Source organism: Pristiophorus japonicus, chromosome 11 (assembly GCF_044704955.1).
Source record: "Pristiophorus japonicus isolate sPriJap1 chromosome 11, sPriJap1.hap1, whole genome shotgun sequence".
Classification (NCBI taxonomy): domain Eukaryota; kingdom Metazoa; phylum Chordata; class Chondrichthyes; family Pristiophoridae; genus Pristiophorus; species Pristiophorus japonicus.
Window position 1 is genome coordinate 73,072,037 of NC_091987.1, and position 20,889 is coordinate 73,092,925.

General features: G+C 40.6%; 1 protein-coding gene across 4 annotated transcripts in view; it reads left to right on the forward strand.

The window, feature by feature from the left end:
- tmem39a (transmembrane protein 39A) overlaps positions 1-17,172 on the forward strand; it is a 76,711-nt gene extending 59,539 nt beyond the window's left edge. For all 4 annotated transcript variants that reach the window (XM_070892958.1, XM_070892959.1, XM_070892961.1 and 1 more), the window contains 4 exons: positions 33-360; positions 8,659-8,846; positions 10,443-10,563; positions 16,260-17,172. In XM_070892958.1, coding sequence (XP_070749059.1) covers positions 33-360; positions 8,659-8,846; positions 10,443-10,563; positions 16,260-16,493 — 871 coding nt within the window. In that variant the 3' untranslated portion in view covers positions 16,494-17,172. The remainder of the gene's footprint in view (positions 1-32; positions 361-8,658; positions 8,847-10,442; positions 10,564-16,259) is intronic.
- The last annotated feature ends 3,717 nt before the right edge of the window (positions 17,173-20,889 follow it).

The window sequence follows — 20,889 nt, forward strand, 5'->3', positions numbered from 1 at the left end:
CACTGATGCTGGTTTGTTCATTTCTTTTTCAGATTTGGTGTTTATGTGCCACTGTGTTGCTTCCACCAGGAAAATCGGACTCAACCATTACCAGCGGAATGTGGCTTCCTGTTAAATGACCAGCTGGAAACAGTCATGGTCAGGCCAAAGGACTTCTTCACACTCCTCCGAGAATCATTCAGAGAACAGTTTAATAATCCGACCTCCATTCCCGCTCACAATTGTCCGCTCTCCCCAGATCTTATTCGAAACGAGGTTGAATGTCTGAAAGCAGATTTTAATAAAAGGATCAAAGAAGTTCTCTTCAATTCACTGTTTAGTGCCTACTATGTAGCATTTTTACCTCTTTGTTTTGTTAAGGTGAGTTTACCCAGGTTTTTTTTCTCCCAACACAAATTGGCCTTTCTACATTGTATATACTTATTGAAGTTGGCAGAACAGATATGTTCAGATTATCTACTGTAAATCAAATTGGAGAGAAATGTTGAATTTAAGCAAATGCTCTAGTTCAAAGCATTGTCTTTATCTCTGCAGGGTGTCCGCTCTGTGGAGAGCTGTTTTTGGCCCATTCTTTACTGCCACACTACCCACTAAGTTAGCTTTGGCTATTTTGTTGCTCCCAGTTTTAATGAACTCTGCTTGAAAATGAAAAAGTATAAATGTGGATCTCGTCAGTTTAATGGGAAAGTATTTGGGATGGGGATCCAGACTTGTGTCTGCAGCCAATAATCTACCATCCCACCTGTAACTCCCCTATTTTTAAAAAAAGAGGCAGACAAAAAGCAGGAAACTATAGACCAGTTAACATAACATCTGTTGTTGGGAAAATGCTGGAGCCCATTATTAAGGAAGCAGTAGTGGGTCATTTGGAAAAACATGATTCAATCAAGCAGAGTCAGCATGGTTTTATGAAAGGGAAATCATGTTTGACAAATTTGCTGGAGTTCTTTGAGGGGGTAACGAGCAGGGTGGATGTGGGGAAACCAGTGAATGTGGTGTATTTGGATTTCCAGAAGGCATTCGATAAGGTGCCACAAGAGGTTACTGCACAAGATAAAAGCTCACAGGGTTTGGGGGCAATATATTAGCATGGATAGAGGATTGGCTAACTAATACAAAACAGAGAGTCGGGATAAATGGGTCATTTTCTGGTTGGCTAGCAGTGACTAGTGGGGTGCCGCAGGGATCGGTGCTGGGTCCTCAACTATTTACAATCTATATTAATGACTTGGATGAAGGGACTGAGTGTAATGGAGCCAAGTTTGCTGATGATACAAAGATGGGTGGAAAGCAAATTGTGAGGAGGACACAAAAAATCTGTAAAGGGATATAGACAAGCTAAGTGAGTGGGTAAACATTTGGCAGATGGAGTATAGTGTGGGAAAATGTGAGGTTATCCACTTTGGCAGAAATAATAAAGTAAATTATAATAAAAATGGAGAAAAATTGCAAAATGCTGCAGTACAGAGGGACCTGGGGGTCCTTGTGCATGAAACACAAAAAGTGAGTATATAGGTATAGCAAGTAATCAGGTTGGCAAATGGAATGCTGGCCTTTATTGCAAGGTGTATGGAGTATAAAAGCAGAGAAGTCCTGCTACAACTGTACAGGGTATTGGTAAGGCCACACCTAGAGTACTGCGTACAGTTTTGGTTTCTGTATTTAAGAAAGGATATACTTGCATTGGAGGCTGTTCAGAGAAGGTTCAGTAGGTTGATTCCTGAGATGAGGGTGTTGACTTATGAGGATAGGTTGGGCAAATACACATTGGAGTTCTGAAGAATGAGAAGTGATCTTATTGAAACTTATAAGACAATGAAGTGGATGCAGAGGATATTTCCACTCAGAGGAAACTGAAACTAGGGGACATAGTCTTAGAATAAGAGGCCGCCCAATTAAAACTGAGATGAGGAGAAATTTCTTTCAGAGGGTTGCAAATCTATGGAATTTTCTGCCCCAGAGAGCTGTGGAGGCTGGGTCATTGAATATATTTAAGGTGGAGATAGATTTTTGAGCAATAAAGGAGTAAAGGGTTATGGGAAGTGGAGCTGAGTCCATGATCAGATCAGCCATGATCTTATTGAATGGCGGAGCAGGCTCAAGGGGCCAAATGGTCTACTCCTGCTCCTATTTCTTATATTCTTATGTATAGGCCATTGTAATGTTTATGCGCAAATAATTTGTTTAATTTTTTTTCAAATGAGCCGCAAAATTCTTTTTCACTTCTAAATTTAACTTTTAAGCCAACCAACCTGAATCAAAGCAAGAATTACAAAAAGCTGCAATATAAATGCGTCTATTTGTAACCAATGTTCTCTCTAATTTGCAGTCTAAGTACATGCTCCCTTTAAATTTGCTGCACAGCCACACGTGCGCGGTTTCATCTAACGGCAGCAGCTGGTGAGTGATCTGCATGGGACCTCCCAATTGGTGCGCAACCCATGCACCTTAGGGGAAACATTGGTTGTGACCCCCTAGCAATAATAATGACCTTTGATCACTTCCAATAAAGCAAAAAGAATAAAAACTTGCATTTCTATAATGTCTTTCAATATCTCAGAATGTCCTAAAGTGCTTACATAGAAACATAGAAAATAGGTGCAGGAGTAGGCCATTCGGCTCTTCGTGCCTGCACCACCATTCAATATAATCATGGCTGATCGTGCAACTTCAGTACCCCATTCCTGCTTTCTCTCCATACCCCTTGATCCCTTTAGCGGTAAGGGCCATATCTAACTCCCTTTTCAATATATCTAACGAACTGGCATCAACAACTTTCTGTGGTAGAGAATTCCACAGGTTAACAACTCTGAGTGAAGAAGTTTCTCCTCATCTCGGTCCTAAATGGCTTACCCCTTATCCTTAGACTGTGACCCCTGGTTCTGGACTTCCCCAACATCGGGAACATTCTTCCTGCATCTAACCTGTCCAATCACGTCAGAATTTTATATGTTTCTATGAGATCCCCTCTCATTCTTATAAATTCCAGTGAATATAAGCCTAGTCGATCCAGTCTTTCTTCAAATGTCAGTCCTGCCATCCCGGATATCAGTCTGGTGAACCTTGGCTGCACTCCCTCAATAACAAAAATGTCCTTCCTCAGATTAGGAGACCAAAACTGTACACAATATTCACAGTGTGTTCTCACCAAGGTCCTGTGCAACTGCAGTAAGACCTCCCTGCTCCTATACTCCAATCCTCTCGCTATGAAGGCCAATATGCCATTTGTCACCTTCACCGCCTGCTGTACCTGCATGCCAACTTTAAAAGACTGATGTACTATGACACCCAAGTCTCGTTGTACCTCTCCTTTTACTAATCTGTCACCATTCAGATAATCTGCCTTCCTGTTTTTGCCACCAAAGTGGATAACCTCACATTTATCGATATTATATTGCATCTGCCATGCATTTGCCCACTCACCAAACCTGTCCAAGTCACCCTGCAGCCTCTTAGCATCCTCCTCACAGCTTACACTGCCAGCCAGCTTAGTGTCATCTGCAAACTTGGAGATATTATACTCAATTCCTTCGTCTAAATCATTAATGTATATTGTAAATAGCTGGTCATTGCCTGCCATTCTGAAAAGGACCTGTTTATTCCTACTCTTTGCTTCCTGTCTGCCAACCAGTTCTCTATCCACGTCAATACATTACCCCCAATACCATGTGCTTTAATTTTGCACACTAATCTCTTGTGTGGGACCTTGTCAAAAGCCTTTTGAAAGTCCAAATACACCACATCCACTGGTTCTCTCCCTTGTCCACTCTCCTAGTTACATCCTCAAAATATTCTAGAAGATTTGTCAAGCATGATTTCCCTTTCATAAATCCATGCTGACTTGGACCGATCCTGTCCCTGGTTTCCAAATGCGTTGCTATTACATCTTTAATACTTGATTCCTACATTTTTCCCACTACCGATATCAGGCTAACCGGTCTATAATTCCCTTTTTTCTCTCTCTCCCTCCTTTTTTAAAAAGTGGGGTTACATTAGCTACCCTCCAATCCATAGAAACTGATCCAGAGTCCATACAATATTGGAAAATGACCACCAATGCATCCACTATTTCTATGGCCACTTCCTTAAGTACTCTGGGATGCAGACAATCAGGCCCTGGGGATTTATCGGCCTTCAATCCCATCAATTTCCCTAACAATTTCCTGACCAATAAGGATTTCCTTCAGTTCCTCCTTCTCGCTCGACCCTCGGTCCCCTAGTATTTCCGGAAGGTTATTTGTGTCTTTCTTAGTGAAGACAGAACCCTAGTATTTGTTCAATTGGTCTGCCATTTCTTTGTTCCCCATTTATAAATTCACCTGATTCTGACTGCAAGGGACCTACATTTGTCTTCACTCATCTTTTTCTCTTCACAGATCTGTAGAAGCTTTTGCAGTCAGTTTTTATGTTCCCTGCAAGCTTACTCTCATGCTCTATTTTCCCCCTGCTAATTAAACCCTTTGCCCTCCTCTGCTGAATTCTCAATTTCTCCCAGTCCTCAGGTTTGCTGCTTTTTCTGGCCAATTTATATGCCTCTTCCTTGGACCTAACACTATCCCTAATTTCCCTTGTTAGCCACGGTTGAGCTACCTTCCCCATTTTATTTTTACGCCAGACAGGGATGTACAATTGTTCAAGTTCATCCATGTGATCTTTAAATGTCTGCCATTGCCTATCCACCATCAATCCTTTTAAGTATAATTCACCAATCTATCCTAGGCAATTCACGTCTCATACCATCAAAGTTACCTTTCTTTAAGTTCAGAACCCTAGTCTCTGAATTAACTATCACTCTCCATCTTAATGAAGAATTCTACCATATTATGGTCACTCTTCTCCAAGGGGCCTCGCACAACAAGATTGCTAATTAATCCTCTCTCATTACACAACACCCAGTCTAGGATGGCCAGCTCTCTAGTTGGTTTCTCGACATATTGCTCTAGAAAACCATCCCTAATACACTCCAGGAAATCCTCCTCCACCGTATTGCTACCAGTTTGGTTAGCCCAATCTATATGTAGATTAAAGTCACCCATGATAACTGCTGCACCCTTATCGCACGCATCCCTAATTTCCTGTTTGATGCCATCCCCAACCTCACTACTGCTGTTTGGTGGTAGTGTTTTCTGCGCACTAGCGTTTTCTGCCCTTTGGTGTTCCACAGCTCTACCTATACAAATTCCACATCATCCAAGCTAATGTCCTTCCTTACTTTTGCGTTAATCTCTTTAACCAGCAACGCTACCCCACCTCCTTTTCCTTTCTGTCTATCCTTCCTGAATATTGAATACTCCTGGATGTTGAGTTCCCAGCCTTGGTCACCCTGGAGCCATGTCTCAGTAATCCCAATTACTTTTGCTGTGTAGTCACTGTTGTAGGGAAATGTGGCAGCCAATTTGCACACACCAAGGTTCCGCCAGCAGCAATGTGAAATTGACCAAATAATCTGTATTATTTATGTTGGTTGAGGGATAAATATTGACGAGGACACCAGGGACTGCTCCCCTGTTCTTCTTTGAAATAGTTTCATACGACCTTTTACATCCACCTGAGGGCAGAGGGGTCTCTGTTTTACATCTCATCCAAAAGACGACCTCCAACAGTGCAGCACTACCTTAGAATTGCACTGGAGTGTCAGCCTAGATTGTGTGCTCAACTCACGAGTGGGACTTGAACCCACAACCTTCTGCCTCAGGCGACAGTGCTACCCACTGAGCCAAAACTGACACATTACAGATATCTGGTGCTGTCTGAGTGCAAGTGTCTCGTGGAACCAGTGCCAATGAGGAAATACTATAGTTAGAGAAGGGAAAGTGCACTCTCTCGTTGCAGATCTACTGCTATAAATGTGGTTTGACCAAAAATTTTGCTTTGTGACCATGTTACACAAGTCATTGGGAATGTAACTAGCTAAACATTAACATTAAATTTTGCTAGATCGATGTTTTGCATTCAAGGTCTTCACTCTGGTTATTTCAATTTGTAACAAATTCCTAAAGCCTCTGGTGTAATTTCACTTTTGAAACTCTACAAACACAAATTATTTTTGTTTTAAATTGGTAAAATAACAGTGACCAACATGCAAGTTTGGGAAGCATTCATGTTGAGTGCCCTACCAATCCATTTTAATACTTGTAGCAACAAAAAATTTTAAAATATCAAACAAGACAGCACTGTACTTAAAGGACCGAGATGATCAAGCCAACCTGGGCTCCAGAAAGCAAGTAAAACAAACCCCACAGATTAGTTGCAATTATTTTTTCTATAGGTACTAGTAAAATACTATACTTTGTGTAAATGAATGACTGAGACTGGAGTAACAAATATGCCTACTTTTTTTTGAATGCAGCTGTCCGGCTCAGAATATCATTGTCTGCACTTTAATAAATGAGCACATTGATTCACCAGAGCAGAACGGCCAAAGGACTTAGTTTTGCTTTTTCTTTAAATTTCTATGTTTTTTGCTCTCATCTCCTGAAGCTAGTAACCTGTGTTGCAATATAGTTCCACAGGCTATGATGGCTTTTCAACACCAAGCCCAGATGACCATTCTTATGTAAGGTTGCCCGTGAATGAAAGCAAGTTATTTGACTGTTGGGGTGTTATTAGGCTAGCCTGGCTTTGACATTAGCTGACATCCACTCCCTATGCACACACTTCCAGCAGAGGTTGCTGGATAGAGATTGGAAGTGGGAATGTTAGCTGTTGTCTATCTCTCACCACCCCCCCACCCCCCGCACTTTTTTTCCTCTGCCCCCACCTCAGTTGAGATCAGCTAACTCCGCTCCTAAACTTAAACTGGGTCTTGGTCTGTATGGCCAGTGTCACACCAATGAGCCATTACTGTGATTCATGGTGTTGCTCATCAAGACTTCAAGAAACTCATTCACTGAATGTACAGTCACTACATTTCTCTCTCACTGATCGCGAGGGTAATTTGCCGTTTGGCTGAAACTTCATCTGAGCTAAACTATGTCTCGATTTCAACCCAGGTTGGGCTGCACTTGCAAACCTAGTTTATTTGTCTCAAATAATAACTTAAAGAATTTAAGCAAAAGATTTGGTTGGTTAAATCTGATTCTCCAGCCAAGATTATTAGTTAGTGGCAAGGTGAAAAACTAAGCCCTTTGGCCGTTCTGCTAGTGTTCTGGTGAATCCATGGCTAAAGAAAAATAAGTTAGACTAAGTAAATCTAAGTAGAACGCCCTAGCATTGTTCAAATAGAACAGTGTTTTAAGATGCCTTGCAGTGTGAGCGCAGACTAATTTTAAAAATTGAATATAAAACATAAGAATAATACATATTAAAACTTTTCATGATTTGATTTTTTAAGTGACACTTTGAAATTCTGGTTTTCTGCTTAAATCTACTTTTGATCAAGAATGGTAAATTTAGTTTAAAAATAAATTAGTATTGAAATGGTGTGTGATGTGGAATTATTATTGCAAATTATAGTGCTGTGTCCTGTAACAAGTGACATCATGATGACAGCCATAGTAAATGCAATATTATTTGCTGGAACTGTGATTCTCATATCACCTGGAAATTTCAATTTACTGTGAAGCACCAGAAGTGTCGGGGTGGGGGGGGGTGGAGTGGTTGGTGGGTGGCTTGTTGTAGGCTCAGTGAGAAAATGCTGCTTTGCAATGATTTGCCTTGCTATGTAAAGTCTGTACATTTGCATTAAATTATAGTGATAACTTCAGTGGAAAGTGCAAGTTGCGCTATTTTAAAAAGAAAGCGCTTGTTAAAACAAGTAGTTTACAGTGTTAAACCTGTACATTTTCAAACCTCTATAGTGAAGTGATTTGGGAGGTTTTAAAATGACAGGGACACTGCCTCTACCAAGAGTTTAGGTAGAAATTGAAAATGGGCTTTTGTCATTTTTTTACCCTCTTTCCTCTCCTGAAAGCAGTGGATCCACCACCAAAGATGGCAGCAGTCCCATTACTCCATCTGTAGCCACTCTTTGTGAGAGTATTGGCATCTTGGCCGACCATGAAGGCCAAACAGCTGAGCCTGATCTTGTACTGAGTCACTGTTCTTGTACTGACATTGCGCTGCCAATGATCCTGAGTGGGGACCTTGGCTGGCTTGTTTTTTCTGTCACCACATTCCTTTCCCCTCCCACCTCCCAAACTGCTGCCCAGGGGAGACCAGTTCAGCTCAGAAATCAAACCAGGAATTGTCCTCATCTATATGGTACAGAAACACCCTACAGTGCATTTGCCTTCTCAATGAGAGAATTGCTATCATATTTTCACTTCCAATTTTATTTTATTGTGCGCAGTAGGAAAGGAACTGTACGAGGATGTGTCAAACCTTTTAGTATATAGGCTGTTTCCAAACTATCATTGTAAACAACCTGGGTTAGACCTTGGTCAAAGAATCATTTTATTTGCTGGACCTCCCCAGCATGCTATGTGTAACTTTATCAAACATAATGTTGCTTTTTGTGCTGAATTAATACTATGCGATGCAACATTCGAATTAATGCATGATTGGGTGTTCTAATTATTCAGTTTTCTTGAACTGTTTGGATAAACTCTGTCCTGTTTTAAGTAACTGCTAAAAGATGATAAACTCACTGGCTAAATAACTAGCTGTTCAAAGTTGTTCTTGAAGCACTGATGTTTAAAACCTGACTCTTTGTTGCAGAGTACACAGTACTATGACATGAGGTGGTCCTGTGAGCATCTTATCATGATTTGGGTAAATGCCTTTGTGATGTTGATGAGCCAGCTGCTGCCACCCAGGTATTGTGATCTACTGCATAAATCAGCTGCTCACCTTGGGAAATGGCAGAAGATGGAACATGGTTCTTACAGTAACACGCCACAACACATGTAAGTATTATATTCATTCTGTTCTATTTAAGTAACCTAATTGAAATCATTAAACTGGCCAGAGAATGCCTCCATGATTTAATGCTGGTAGGTTATAAACCAGTATTGGTAAACTAAATAGTAAAACCAATGTCAATGGTGCCATGCTACTTTATAAAAAAAAAAAATCTTCTCATCTAGCCAATTGGCATGACAGTTGTTTACTTTAACTAATTTGACTAGTAAAACCTGACAACTATGTAGACATATTTAATTCTTGTTTTAGGATCACTGAGACAAACCGCTTACTTGCCATGTAAGCCTTCATGTTAATGTATAAAAAGCATGGCAACATCCCATGTACTACAGATTGAACAGAGAACCACTCTTTCCACTGTACACTATTACATAAAGATGTGTTTTCAATATCCACTCGGCATGACTGGTGCTCTACAGTATAGTGGGTAATTCACTGGGTCAAATTTGATTATATACAAGGCAACAGAAAGCAAATTCCTTTTAATCTGTCTAAAGTTTAACTAGATTAGTTTGCCAAATAAAATATCACATTCTCTTTACCGAAGGACCTTGGGATACCTGAAAATGCTGGAAACACTCGGGTCTCGCAGCATGCGTGGAGAGAAAAATGGTTAACATTTCAGGTCGATGACCTTTCATCAGAACTGGAAGATGGTAGAGATGAATGGCTTTTAATCAAGTTCGGAGCCAAAGAAAAGGGGGGGTGGGGCTGGCAGGGAAGGAAAAGAACAGAGGTCTATGAGAGGGTAGGAGTGATTAAATGACAAGTGATGGTGCAAGCCAAAATGAGGTGGTGATGAGACAAGTTGGCCTGGAGTTTCCGCTAAGTTGCACCGTTCTTTCAGCGTAATTCACCCAAAATCAGCCAAACCGGCGCAAAGGAGTGCGGAATTTCAAGCGTATATTATGCTCTGTGCAAATGGAGCATCCGCGATCTTTTGCACAAGTTTTAAAAAACGTTGCGCAAGAATTTGGCCTTCCTGACAAAACTAGCCATGACCCCAAATTGAATGAATCACCATGGCACGTTTTCACTAATTGCACCTGTTTATGGGCCTTGAAGGAGGCTCTTAAAGTTGCTTTTTTTTTAGGTGCAAGGACACTCAGGCACATTTTAGAAGCTTTTGATAATTTAAAAAAATATAATAAAACTGATTACTGTGCAGCAGTATAACTAGTAAATGGTTTTGTGTAATTTTAAAAAAAAAGTTATTTTCAGTTATTTAAAAGCTGGTTATTTTCAGTTACTTAAAAGCAGGTTACTCACAGGTGGTAGACTAAACACTGAGTAAAAATGCTTATGTTTTCAGCTGTACTAATCAAACTGCACCAAGTTACCACTCTTGAGGGATGTTTTTTAAAGCAATTTCCCCCAATTACATTCTAAAACACTGCTCGATAAATTTTACGTTCGCCAATATGAAAACAAATGAGCAGATACTTGAGGGGAAAATACATTTCTGAAAACTAGTGCAATTTGCGCCTGGATCGCCAATTGTGCCAAAAGTGGAAACTCTGGGCATTATGTTTAATTATGTTGCATTATGCTATGTAAAGTTGTTTAATTTTCCTTTTCAGATGGTCTGAAACAACAATTTGGCCACAAGGTGTTCTGGTACGACACAATCGATGCCTTTATAAAGCTGTTGGACCTTATAATGTAGCAGTGCCTTCTGATGTTTCACATGCCAGATTTTATGTAAGTAGTTCTCACTGTTATTGAAGCAACTCTTTATAGTTGAGGAATAGGCATTTTAGGGATTGGAATGTTTAATTGTACACTGCAGTGAAATCAACCACTTCAGTGGAGCGCATTAGATGCATTCTTAACTTTGCGATTAAACACCGTTAAAATACACTGCATAAGAACATAAGAAATAGGAGCAGGAGTAGGCCATTTGGCCCCTCGAGCCTGCTCCGCCATTCAATAAGATCATGACTGATCTGATCCTGTCCTCAACTCCATTTCCCCGCTGGCTCCCCATAACCCCCGACTCCCTTATCTTTCAAAAATCTGTGTCTCTCCACCTTAAATACATTCAATGACCCAGCCTCCACAGCTCTGAGGTAGAGAATTCCAAAGATTCACAACTCTCAGAGAAGAAATTCCTCCTCATTTCCGTTTTAAATGGGCAACCCCTTATTCTGAAATTATGTCTTTTAGTTCGAGATTCCCCCACGAGGGGGAACATTCTCTCTGCATCTACCCTGTCAAGCCCCCTCAGAATCTTATGTTTCAATAAGATGATCTCTGTCTAAACTGAGTATAGGTCCAAACTGCTCAACATTTCTTCATATGACAACCCCTTCATTTCAGGAATCAACCTCGTGAACTTTCTCTGAACTGCCTCCAGTGCAAGTATATCTTTCCTTAAATAAGATCAGAACTGTACGCAGTACTCCAGGTGTGGTCTTACCAATGCCTTGTACAGTTGTATCAGGACTTCCCTACTTTTATATTCCATCCCCCTTGCATTAAAGGCCAACATTACAGGAAGGACGTGATCAGGACGTGTGCAGAGGAGATTTACAAGTATGTTGCCGGGAGTGGAGAATCTAAGCTATGAGGCCAGATTGGATAGGTTGGATGTGTTTTCATTGGAACAGAGGACGCTGAGGTGAGACCTCATTTGAGGTGTATAAAATTATGAGGGACCTAGATATAGTGGATAGAAAGGACCTATTTCCCTTAGCAGAGGGTTCAACAACCAGGGGGCATAAATTTAAAGTAATTGGTAGAAGGTTTAGAGGGGATTTGAGGGGAAATTTCTTCATGCAGAGGGTTGTGGGGGTCTGGAACTCACTGCCTGAAAGGGTGGTAGAGGCAGAAACCCTCACCACATTTAAAAAAAAATATGTGGGTGTGCACCTGAAGTGCCGAAACCTGCAGAGTTACAGACCAAGAGCTGGAAAGTGGGATTAGGCTGGATAGCCTCTTGTTGGCCGGCATGGACACGATGGGCCAAAATGGCCTCCTTCCGTACTGTAAACTTTTATAATTCTATGATTCCATTTGTCTTCCTAATTACTTGCTGTACCTCCATGCTAACTTTTTGTATTTCATGTACAAGGACCCCCAGATTCCTCTACCACTGCATTTTGTAATCTCTCCCCATTTAAAAAAATAAGTAGCTTTTTTATTTTTCCTACAAAATTGGATAACCACATTATACTCCATCTGCCAAATTTTTGCCTGCTCACTTAGCCTACCTATATCCCTTTGTAGATTCTTTGTGTTCTCCTCACAACTTACTTTCCCACCTATCTTTCTATCATCAGCAAATCTGGCTACATTACACTCGATCCCTTCATCCAAGTCATTAATATAAATTGTAAATAGTTGGGGCCCCATCACCCAGCCCCCACCAGTTAATGGAGATCTCCATTCCCCCTTTTTTTTGCTGGATTCAGGTATTCATGGAGTGAAAACACTATTCTTTGCATTGTAACATTCGGCTCCCATCTGAGACAGATCTTCATTCCCTTTATCAAACTGACTTTAACCAGTCAGTTTTTAGTGATGATCTACTGGCAGATGTTTCACGTGCACTTTATAAATCTCGTCTAGTGGCATAAATTTATTACTTAACCACTGAGATGAAGAATAGTGTGATAGTACTAGTCTAATTGCTTTTCATGTTGAGTGTCAAAATTGTTGTCCTACATTTAGCCACTAGTAACTGGTCCAAGCTGCATGGTTCCTGAATTCAGCACATTTAGTCAGGAGTATTTTTAATGTTGTTTTGATTCAAGCTTACTAATGTTAAGGTGACTGTCAAAACTAAGTGTTCAACAGTACTGACATGGTAGATTGACTACCAAGGAATAATGTAAAAAAGCATCAAAGATGTTGGATGGTGGTATGACATCATCAGAATTCCTGCAACACTGCTGCGGGTGAGAGGGGGAGATAAAGGTTCCAATACACTTCTAATCGGCAGGCTGCTTGCTCGCTGAAGATTATACTGTGTTCAGTTCCATTTTGACGACTCTTTTCGACAAGGTCCCACATGACAAACTGGTCAGAAAAGTAAAAGCCCATGGGATCCAAGGGAAAGTCGCAAGTTTGATCCAAAATTGGCTCAGTGGCAGGAAGCAAAGGGTAATGGTTGATGGGTGTTTTTGTGACTGGAAGGCTATTTCCAGTGGAGTTTCGCAAGGCTCAGTACTAGGTCCCTTGCTTTTTGTGATACCCTGTATATATCAATGATTTAGACTTCAATGTAGGGGACAAGATTAATAGATTTGCAGATGAAACAAAAATTGGCCGTGTGGTTGTAGACTGCAGGAAGATATCAATGGACTCTTCAAGTCGACAGAAAAGTGGCAAAATGGAATTCAATCCAGAGAAGTGTGAGGTAATTTGGGGAGGGCAAACAAAGCAAGGGAATACACAACAAATGGTAGGATACTGAATTGCAGAGGAACAATGGGACCTGAAGGTAGCAGGACAGGTAGATAAGATGGTTGAGAAGGCATATGGGATACTTTCCTTTATTAGCCAAGGCATAGAATATAAGAGCAGGGAAGTTATGCTGGAAGTGTATAAAATGTTAGTTAGGTCACAGCTAGAGCACCGTGTACAGTTCTGGTCACCACATCACAGGAAAGATGTGATTACACGAGAGAGAGTACAGAGGAGACTTACAAGGATATTGACAGGACTGGAGAATTTTAGCTATGAAGAAACATTGGATATGCTGGGGTTGTTTTCTTTGGAACAGAGGAGGCTGAGGGGAGACTTGATTGAAGGGCATAGATAGAGTGGATAAGAAGGTCCTATTTCCCGTGGCGCAGAGGTCAATAACCAGGGGGCACAGATTTAAAGTAATTGGTCGAAGGATTAGAGGGGAGTTGAGAACTTTTTTTCATCAGAGTGGTTGGGATCTGGAACTCTCTGCCTGAAAGGGTGGTAGAGGCAGAAAATCTCATTGCATTTAAAAAGTACTTGGATATGCGTTTTTAAGTGCCGTAACTTACAAGGCTATGGACCATGAACTGGAAAGTGGAATTAGGCTGGATAGCTCTTTTTCAGCCGGCTCACTTGGGTTTCTTGGGTTAAGACCTTCTCTCACCCATCAAACGAGTTCCTGCCTCAACCACTCGCCAAAGTGCATGACCTAATTCCTTGCAAACCCCTCCCCGCCCCCAAAACTTAAGTTGCTGACCTAATTTCTCTCTCTTCTCCACCCCCCCCAAGTGGCTGACCTTAACCCCCTGCACCCTCCCCCGCCCAAGTTCCTTCTCCCACGGATTCATAGGCGGAGCATTGTGTGGCTCACGGATTATTAACCTGTTTATTGGGTATGAAGTGAATGGTGACAGTGTTGTCACTTCTGGATTTTGTCCTGTCTTGCCTATTGGATCTTACACTCAATCCACCCGCCCTCACCCCCCACTTTTTGGACCTGGATCTTGTGCCACCCTCACTGCTCTCTGTACTCTATACTGCCACCCTCCCCACCCCCCCCCCCCTCCGACACCCCCCTTTCTTCCTCCGGCTCTCTTCCCCCCCCCCCCCCCCCCCTCCAGACCGCAGTGACATTGCGCATAAAGGGATCTTGTGCGCATATGCAAAAAGGGGCGGAGCCAAACGTGCGCATGCGGAAAAGGACACAAAAATGTTTTTGCAGATAATCAGTTCATAGTTTGTTACTATCTACAAAGCTCAAATCAGGAATGTGATGGAATAATCACCACTCGCCTGGATGACTGCAGCTGCAATAATATTCAAAGCTCAATACTGTCCATGACACAACAATTTGCTTGCCACTGAACTAAATATCCACTTCCTCTATCACTGACTCACGATGGCGACAGAATGTACTATTAACAGCATGCACTACACCAATTGCCCAAGCTTACTTCAACTGCGCCTCCTGGTCACATTACCTCTACCAGCAAGAATGATGAGAAGCTTGATCATGGAACACAATCACCTCCAAGTTGCGCACCATTGGACATATATCGCCATTCCTTTTTCCTCACTAGGTCAAAATCCTGAATTCCCTACCTAACACCAGGGCTCAGTGCTGGATCCGTTGCTTTTTGTCGCATATATCAATGACTGGGACTTAAATGTTGGGGCATGATTAAGAAGTTTGCAGATGACACTAAAATAGGCTGTGTGGTTGATGATGAAGCAAGCTGTGGACTACAGGAATATATCAGTGTACTGGTCAGGTGGGCAGAACAGTGGCAAATGGAATTCAATCCGGATAAGTGTGTGGTAATGCATTTAGGGAGGTCTAACAAGGCAAGGGAATACACATTAAATGGTACGACACTGAAAAGTGTAGAGGAACAAAGGGACCTTGCAGTGCAGGTTCTAAGATCCCTGAAGGTAGCAGGCCAGATAGATAAGGTAGTTAAGAAGGCTTATGGAATACTTGCTTTATTAGTCGAGGCATGGCATACAAGAGCAAGGATGTTATGCTTGAACTGTATAAAACACTGGTTAGGCTGCAGCTGGAGTAGTGTGCGCAGTTCTGATCACCACATTACAGGAAAGATGTGATTTGTACTGGAAAGGGTGCAGAAGAGATTTACAAGAATGTTGCCTGGACTGGAGAATTTTGGCTATGAGGAAAGATTGGAGATGCTGGGTCTGTCTTCTTTGGAACAATGGCGGCTGAGGGGAAACCTGATTGAGGTGTATAAAATTATGAGGGGCCTGGATAGAGTGGATAGGAAGGACCTATCTTGGCAGAGGGGTCAACAACAAGGGGGCATAGATTTAAAGTAATTGGGGAAGGCTTAGAGGAGATTTATGGGGAAATTTCTTCACCCAGAGTGTAGTGGGGGTTTGGAACTCACTGTCTGAAAGGGTGGTAGAAGCAGAAAGCCTCACCATATTTAAAAAAAATACTTGGATGTGCACTTCTAAAGTGCCGTAACCTATAGGGTTACGGACCAAGAGCTGGAAAGTGGGATTAGGCTGGATAGCTCTTGGTCAGTCGGCATGGACACAATGGACCGAAATGGCCTCCTTCTGTGCTGTAAATTTCTATGATTCATTGTGGGAGCACCATCACCACAAGGACTGTGATGGTTCAAGGAGAAGGCCCACCACCATCTTTTCGGGGCAACTAAGAATGGGCAATAAATGCAACCTTCCTTTGCATTTCCCAAATAAAAAGCCAGTTAGTGTCACAGATCATTAAATTAACCCCATAACTGTACACTGGTAATGAGATTTGAATTCTGCTCGACTAAGTTGCTTGTATTGCTCGCAAGTTGACAAGTACTTAAATTATGTTGCCGTGAGCTTTTTTTTCTCTCCCAGCCTATTTGTATGCATCCTATCGCATTGTTATTCTGACACCTTTATATTGGATCAGTGTAATGCAGGTAGAGTTGAACTGATTTTTTTTTCCTTAATTTCTTTTTTTACAGTTTTTATTCCATAAGCCATTACGGATCCTGAATCTTCTCATCCTCATAGAAGGCAGCGTAGTGCTGTATCAACTATATTCTCTGCTTCGGTCAGAAAAATGGAACCATATACTTTCCTTGGCTTTGATACTATTTTGTAATTACTACGTCTTATTTAAACTTTTGAGGGACCGGATTGTGCTGGGCAAAGCTTATGCTTATCCTTTGGGCACCATTGGACTAAAATCTCATTAGACTGATATATATAAAAAAAAGAGGCGGTGAGGGAAAGGATTTAAAGAAATTATTTTGATACAGTTTCTATTTTTCATGCAGTGTTTAAATATTTAAAATATTTTATATTTTGTATACTTGGATATTTTGATGAGCTTATTGTTCTTTGCATAAGCAAGTTGTATTTTTTGTCTACTTAGCAACTTCACAAGCTAAGTGTGCGCTTTGCTCCATATGACAAGTGCCATTTATAATCGCAATAATCAACACGTGTAGTATTGATCAGAGGAATAAAGAAAGGATGATATGAGAAGTTTATTTTTCTTTGCTTTATGTTGTCACCTTGAATGAAGAGGTCGTTTTTAGACTATTGTCTAAACATTTACATGAATGGAACTGCTGTGTGTTCATAGTAAATGGTCACATTTACTGATAAATGTTCCAATGTGTGAACTTATTTTAATAAATGGGGGTTTACAAGATGGCGTCTGTGAATAAAGCCCATTCTTCAATTATGATGTTGTTTACATGATCCCACCTCTTCAAAAAATATTTCAATAAAAAAGAACATTCCTAATTTGCTTTTTAAATCTATTTACTCATTGGATTTATTTTGCTGGACTTTGTATGTGAATTGAGGTGGGCAAGAGTGCTTGCATTATTTAAATTGTATAAAACTACCAGCTCTTAATATGGCTGCTGAAGTTTCTTCTGCAAATGAATAACTGATGGAGCAGAGGAAGAAGGACACTGTATGTCTTGTTTGCTACAGATATGCCTTCAACTGGAGCAGTTTTGAAGTTTACAGCACGGAGCACTTGTCCATAAGATTTGATGTTACAACAGCCACATTTTAAAAACATTTTGTTTTAGTTGCCAATATAAAAGCTACAACCTTTGAGAACTCTGCGCTCCTCTAATTCTTGTCTCTGGTGCATCTCCGATTTTCTTCGTTCCGCCATTGACAGCCGTGCCTTCAGCTGCCTAGATCCTGAGCTCCGGAATTCCTTCCCTCAACCTTGCCGCCTCGCTATCACTTCTTAAAGCCTACCTCTTTAACCAAGTTTTTGGTAGTCCGTCCTAATATCGGCTCGTGGCTCGGTGTCAAATGTTAATCGCTCCTGTGAAGTGCCTTGGGACATTTTACTACATTAAAGGTGCAATATAAATGCAAGTTGTTTAACTTTTGTGTTGGTTGAGGGCTGCAGGTTGGCCAGGACACTGGGAGAATTGCCTGTGCTTCTTGGAGTATTGTATTTTACATTCACCTGAGCAGATAGAGTTGGTTAAACAACTCATCTGAAAGATGGTGCCTTCAACTATGCAGCACTCTCTCAATATTATACTAAAATGTTCAAGTCCATAGTGTGCCTTAAACCCAGACACTACTGACTTGCTGAGTACTACCAACTGAGAAAGCTGCCTTGAATATGTTTACAGAATAATCTTAGGAATACTGGGCTAGTGGGTTTTTTTTGTACATCAAATCATTTTTCTCTTTATGGCCAACACTAATCTTTATACCATTACCCGGTTTTTGCATTAGAGAATAATGGCGAGGCTAACCGCGTTCAACATTATTACGGAGTAAATCAGATACAAGTTCTGGAGTCCGCACATGCGCAGTTAAATGCGGAAATCCAGTAGTTGCCCTGCTCCTCCACAAGCTACGCTGGTACCTCGCTATTAGTCTCAGCATTGAAATTCATGTAAAGGCATGAAGTTGCTGTACTAGCCCACTATTTACCCACTAAACACGGCAGAAAAATTTAGAGTTGGTGCATTCAGGTATAAGTAAATTTTTAATGATGTAATAAGTCAAAATTACTGCAAAACAACCTCTCTGGCACTGAAAATTTAATTTTACAAGTATGTAGTCTCATTCCTTCAAAATTAATTTGTTTTGGAGATTGAAAAAAAAAATTATTTCTTTTTCTGTCTCATATCAATCCTATTTTTCTTTCCCTATCTTTATTTTTCTTTCTGTACACGATTTAAATCTAATTTATACTTACTTCTTGGTTTAGACTGTGTCTCAATGAGGATTCCTCAATCTGGTTGCACAGCCACGCTGTTGCTTCCTCGCTCTCACATGCCACAGATCCCCTGTCGAGGGTGCCGCGTTGGATCAGACACCCAATGACAGCAAGTTGCTGCTCAAAAGTCTGGACAGCTGTCAATTTAGTGAATGGTGAGCACCATTCCTTCACCGCTGACTGCAAAATCCGGGCCCATGTGTTTGGTACAGTAATAACCTAAGGATATTCTGAATTTTAAAATAAGGGTAAAATAACCCTAATTTTTTAGTTCAGGATTATTTCTCCTTTTCAAAAGTTACATGAAAAATTTCAGTCAGTTTTAGGAATTATGAGTTACCTGCCTGATCTCTGATTCATTCATCTCATATACAAGACACTACATTAAAATGTATTCTTGGTTAGTTCAAATTTGTGTCTCTGTATGGGTTTTATTCAGATAGTAATCTCTTAACTTCTTTGGAACACTGACGACAAATAAGATGTAATAAAACACAAGTATCTAATCTGTGACTCAAGCTCTGCAATCCAGCACTCAATGCCCAGGTAATGTATTTCTTATTTGCTGGTTTGTCCTGTTTTTATTTTGTAAGTCTGGAGATTTGGAAATGCACATTTTAATTGTTTTTGCTCATTTGCAGATAAGTACTGAATCAGAACACCAACAGTGAGTCAGAACACCAATGTCAATTGCTGTCAGTAGTTTTATATTTGAGATGAATGCCAATTAATGGAAATATAGAGTTAAACTTTATATATGGCAGCAGACTCATGGTACAACCCTTTGTGACCCATATACAAAGCTTTAGACACTCCGCCATCAAAGAGTCCAAATTGATGTGAAAAAGAGTAATGGAATCTTTGATTATCAGCACAGAGCGCAAGATAATATGGTAGCAATGTAAAAACCCCTAGTGTACTTTAATTAGCTGTAGCTCTCAGTTCAGTGATAGTGTACAGGATGAACATAAACTAAAGACATTCCTTAAGAGTGACTCAAACACATTTGCCCAGATTTTGCTGGAGTGCGGCATCTTGCAGCATGCCCACGTTGACACTTTTCCTCACCGATTTGCCTTGCAAGTTGCTGGAAGTGCGAGCTGATAACGGCACGGTGAAGGCAACAGGGCATCTGAGAACTTGGTGAACAAAGGGATCAACAGTCTATCTCCTTAACCAATGAACTTTAAGAATCGAGAAAGAAACAGGAATGACTAAGAAGGAAATGGGGTGAATTAGAGACAATCAGGTACATAAAGAGAAATAGGGAATGAAAGATTGGATTGAGAGAAAAAAAGAATTTAATTTTTTTTTAAATCTCAATTTACTAATGAGACTCCAATTTTGAATGTTCCCTTTCTAGGCTGGAGAAGGGAGTGACATTGCAGAAACATTAATCTCATTAAATAGCTATTTATACTGTTAAGTACTAGCCCTAACTTTCTGCAGTGAGTTTAATTGGCATTTAATGTGAAAATGTAACAGTTTCTTAACTCATGGGGCATCTCTTCCTCGACACAAATTGCTGGACGATTTACACAATAACAGCGAGTGCCATTAAACGTGCCGTTACTTTGGCAACATAATCCACGCCATTCAACATTTTTTTAAACAAGATTGTATTATAAAAACATTTATATTAAAAAAAAAAAATTGTTTTATGCTGGTGAAAATGCTTTAATCATGCATGTAAAGCGAGACTCGTGAATCTTAAACATTTCCTGAACTATCTGCATAATCCATGTCTTCTATTGCAATAGACTGACATATCAAAGGATTAATTGCTCTTTACACAAAGAAAAATATATCTGATGTAAGACAAGCATGCTGAATTTGCACATATGTAGAAAGCAGACCCAGAGATTGTATTGCAGCCTTTGATACCAGTGTGATGCAAGTTAGATGAATCTCCTGTCCTGCCACTGTAGTAATTCAGTGTAATCCAATTTTGGCCTCTTGAGCATCCCCAATTTTAATCGCTCCACCATTGGCGGCCGTGCCTTCAGCTGCCAAAGTCCCAGGCTCTGGAATTCCCTCCCTAAACCTCTCTGCCTCTCTTTCCTCCTTTAACACGCTCCTTTAAAACCTATCTGTTTGACCAAGCTTCTGGTTATCTGCCCTAATATCATCTTGTGTGTCTCAGAGCAAAAGGCCTACGTTAAAGACATTCTATAAATAGAAGTTTTTGTTGTGTAATTTTTGATTATCATTGGAAAATGCATCCATAAAAATGAATGCCTTTGATCACAAGGACGATTGCATGTTTGAATTTGCAGAAAATGTGATGTATACCAGTAAGGTGTCCCCATGTCCTTTTTCCTCACTGCTACAATTAATAACAGAAGGCCATTTCTGCACATACTGAAAATTCTGTCCTTCTA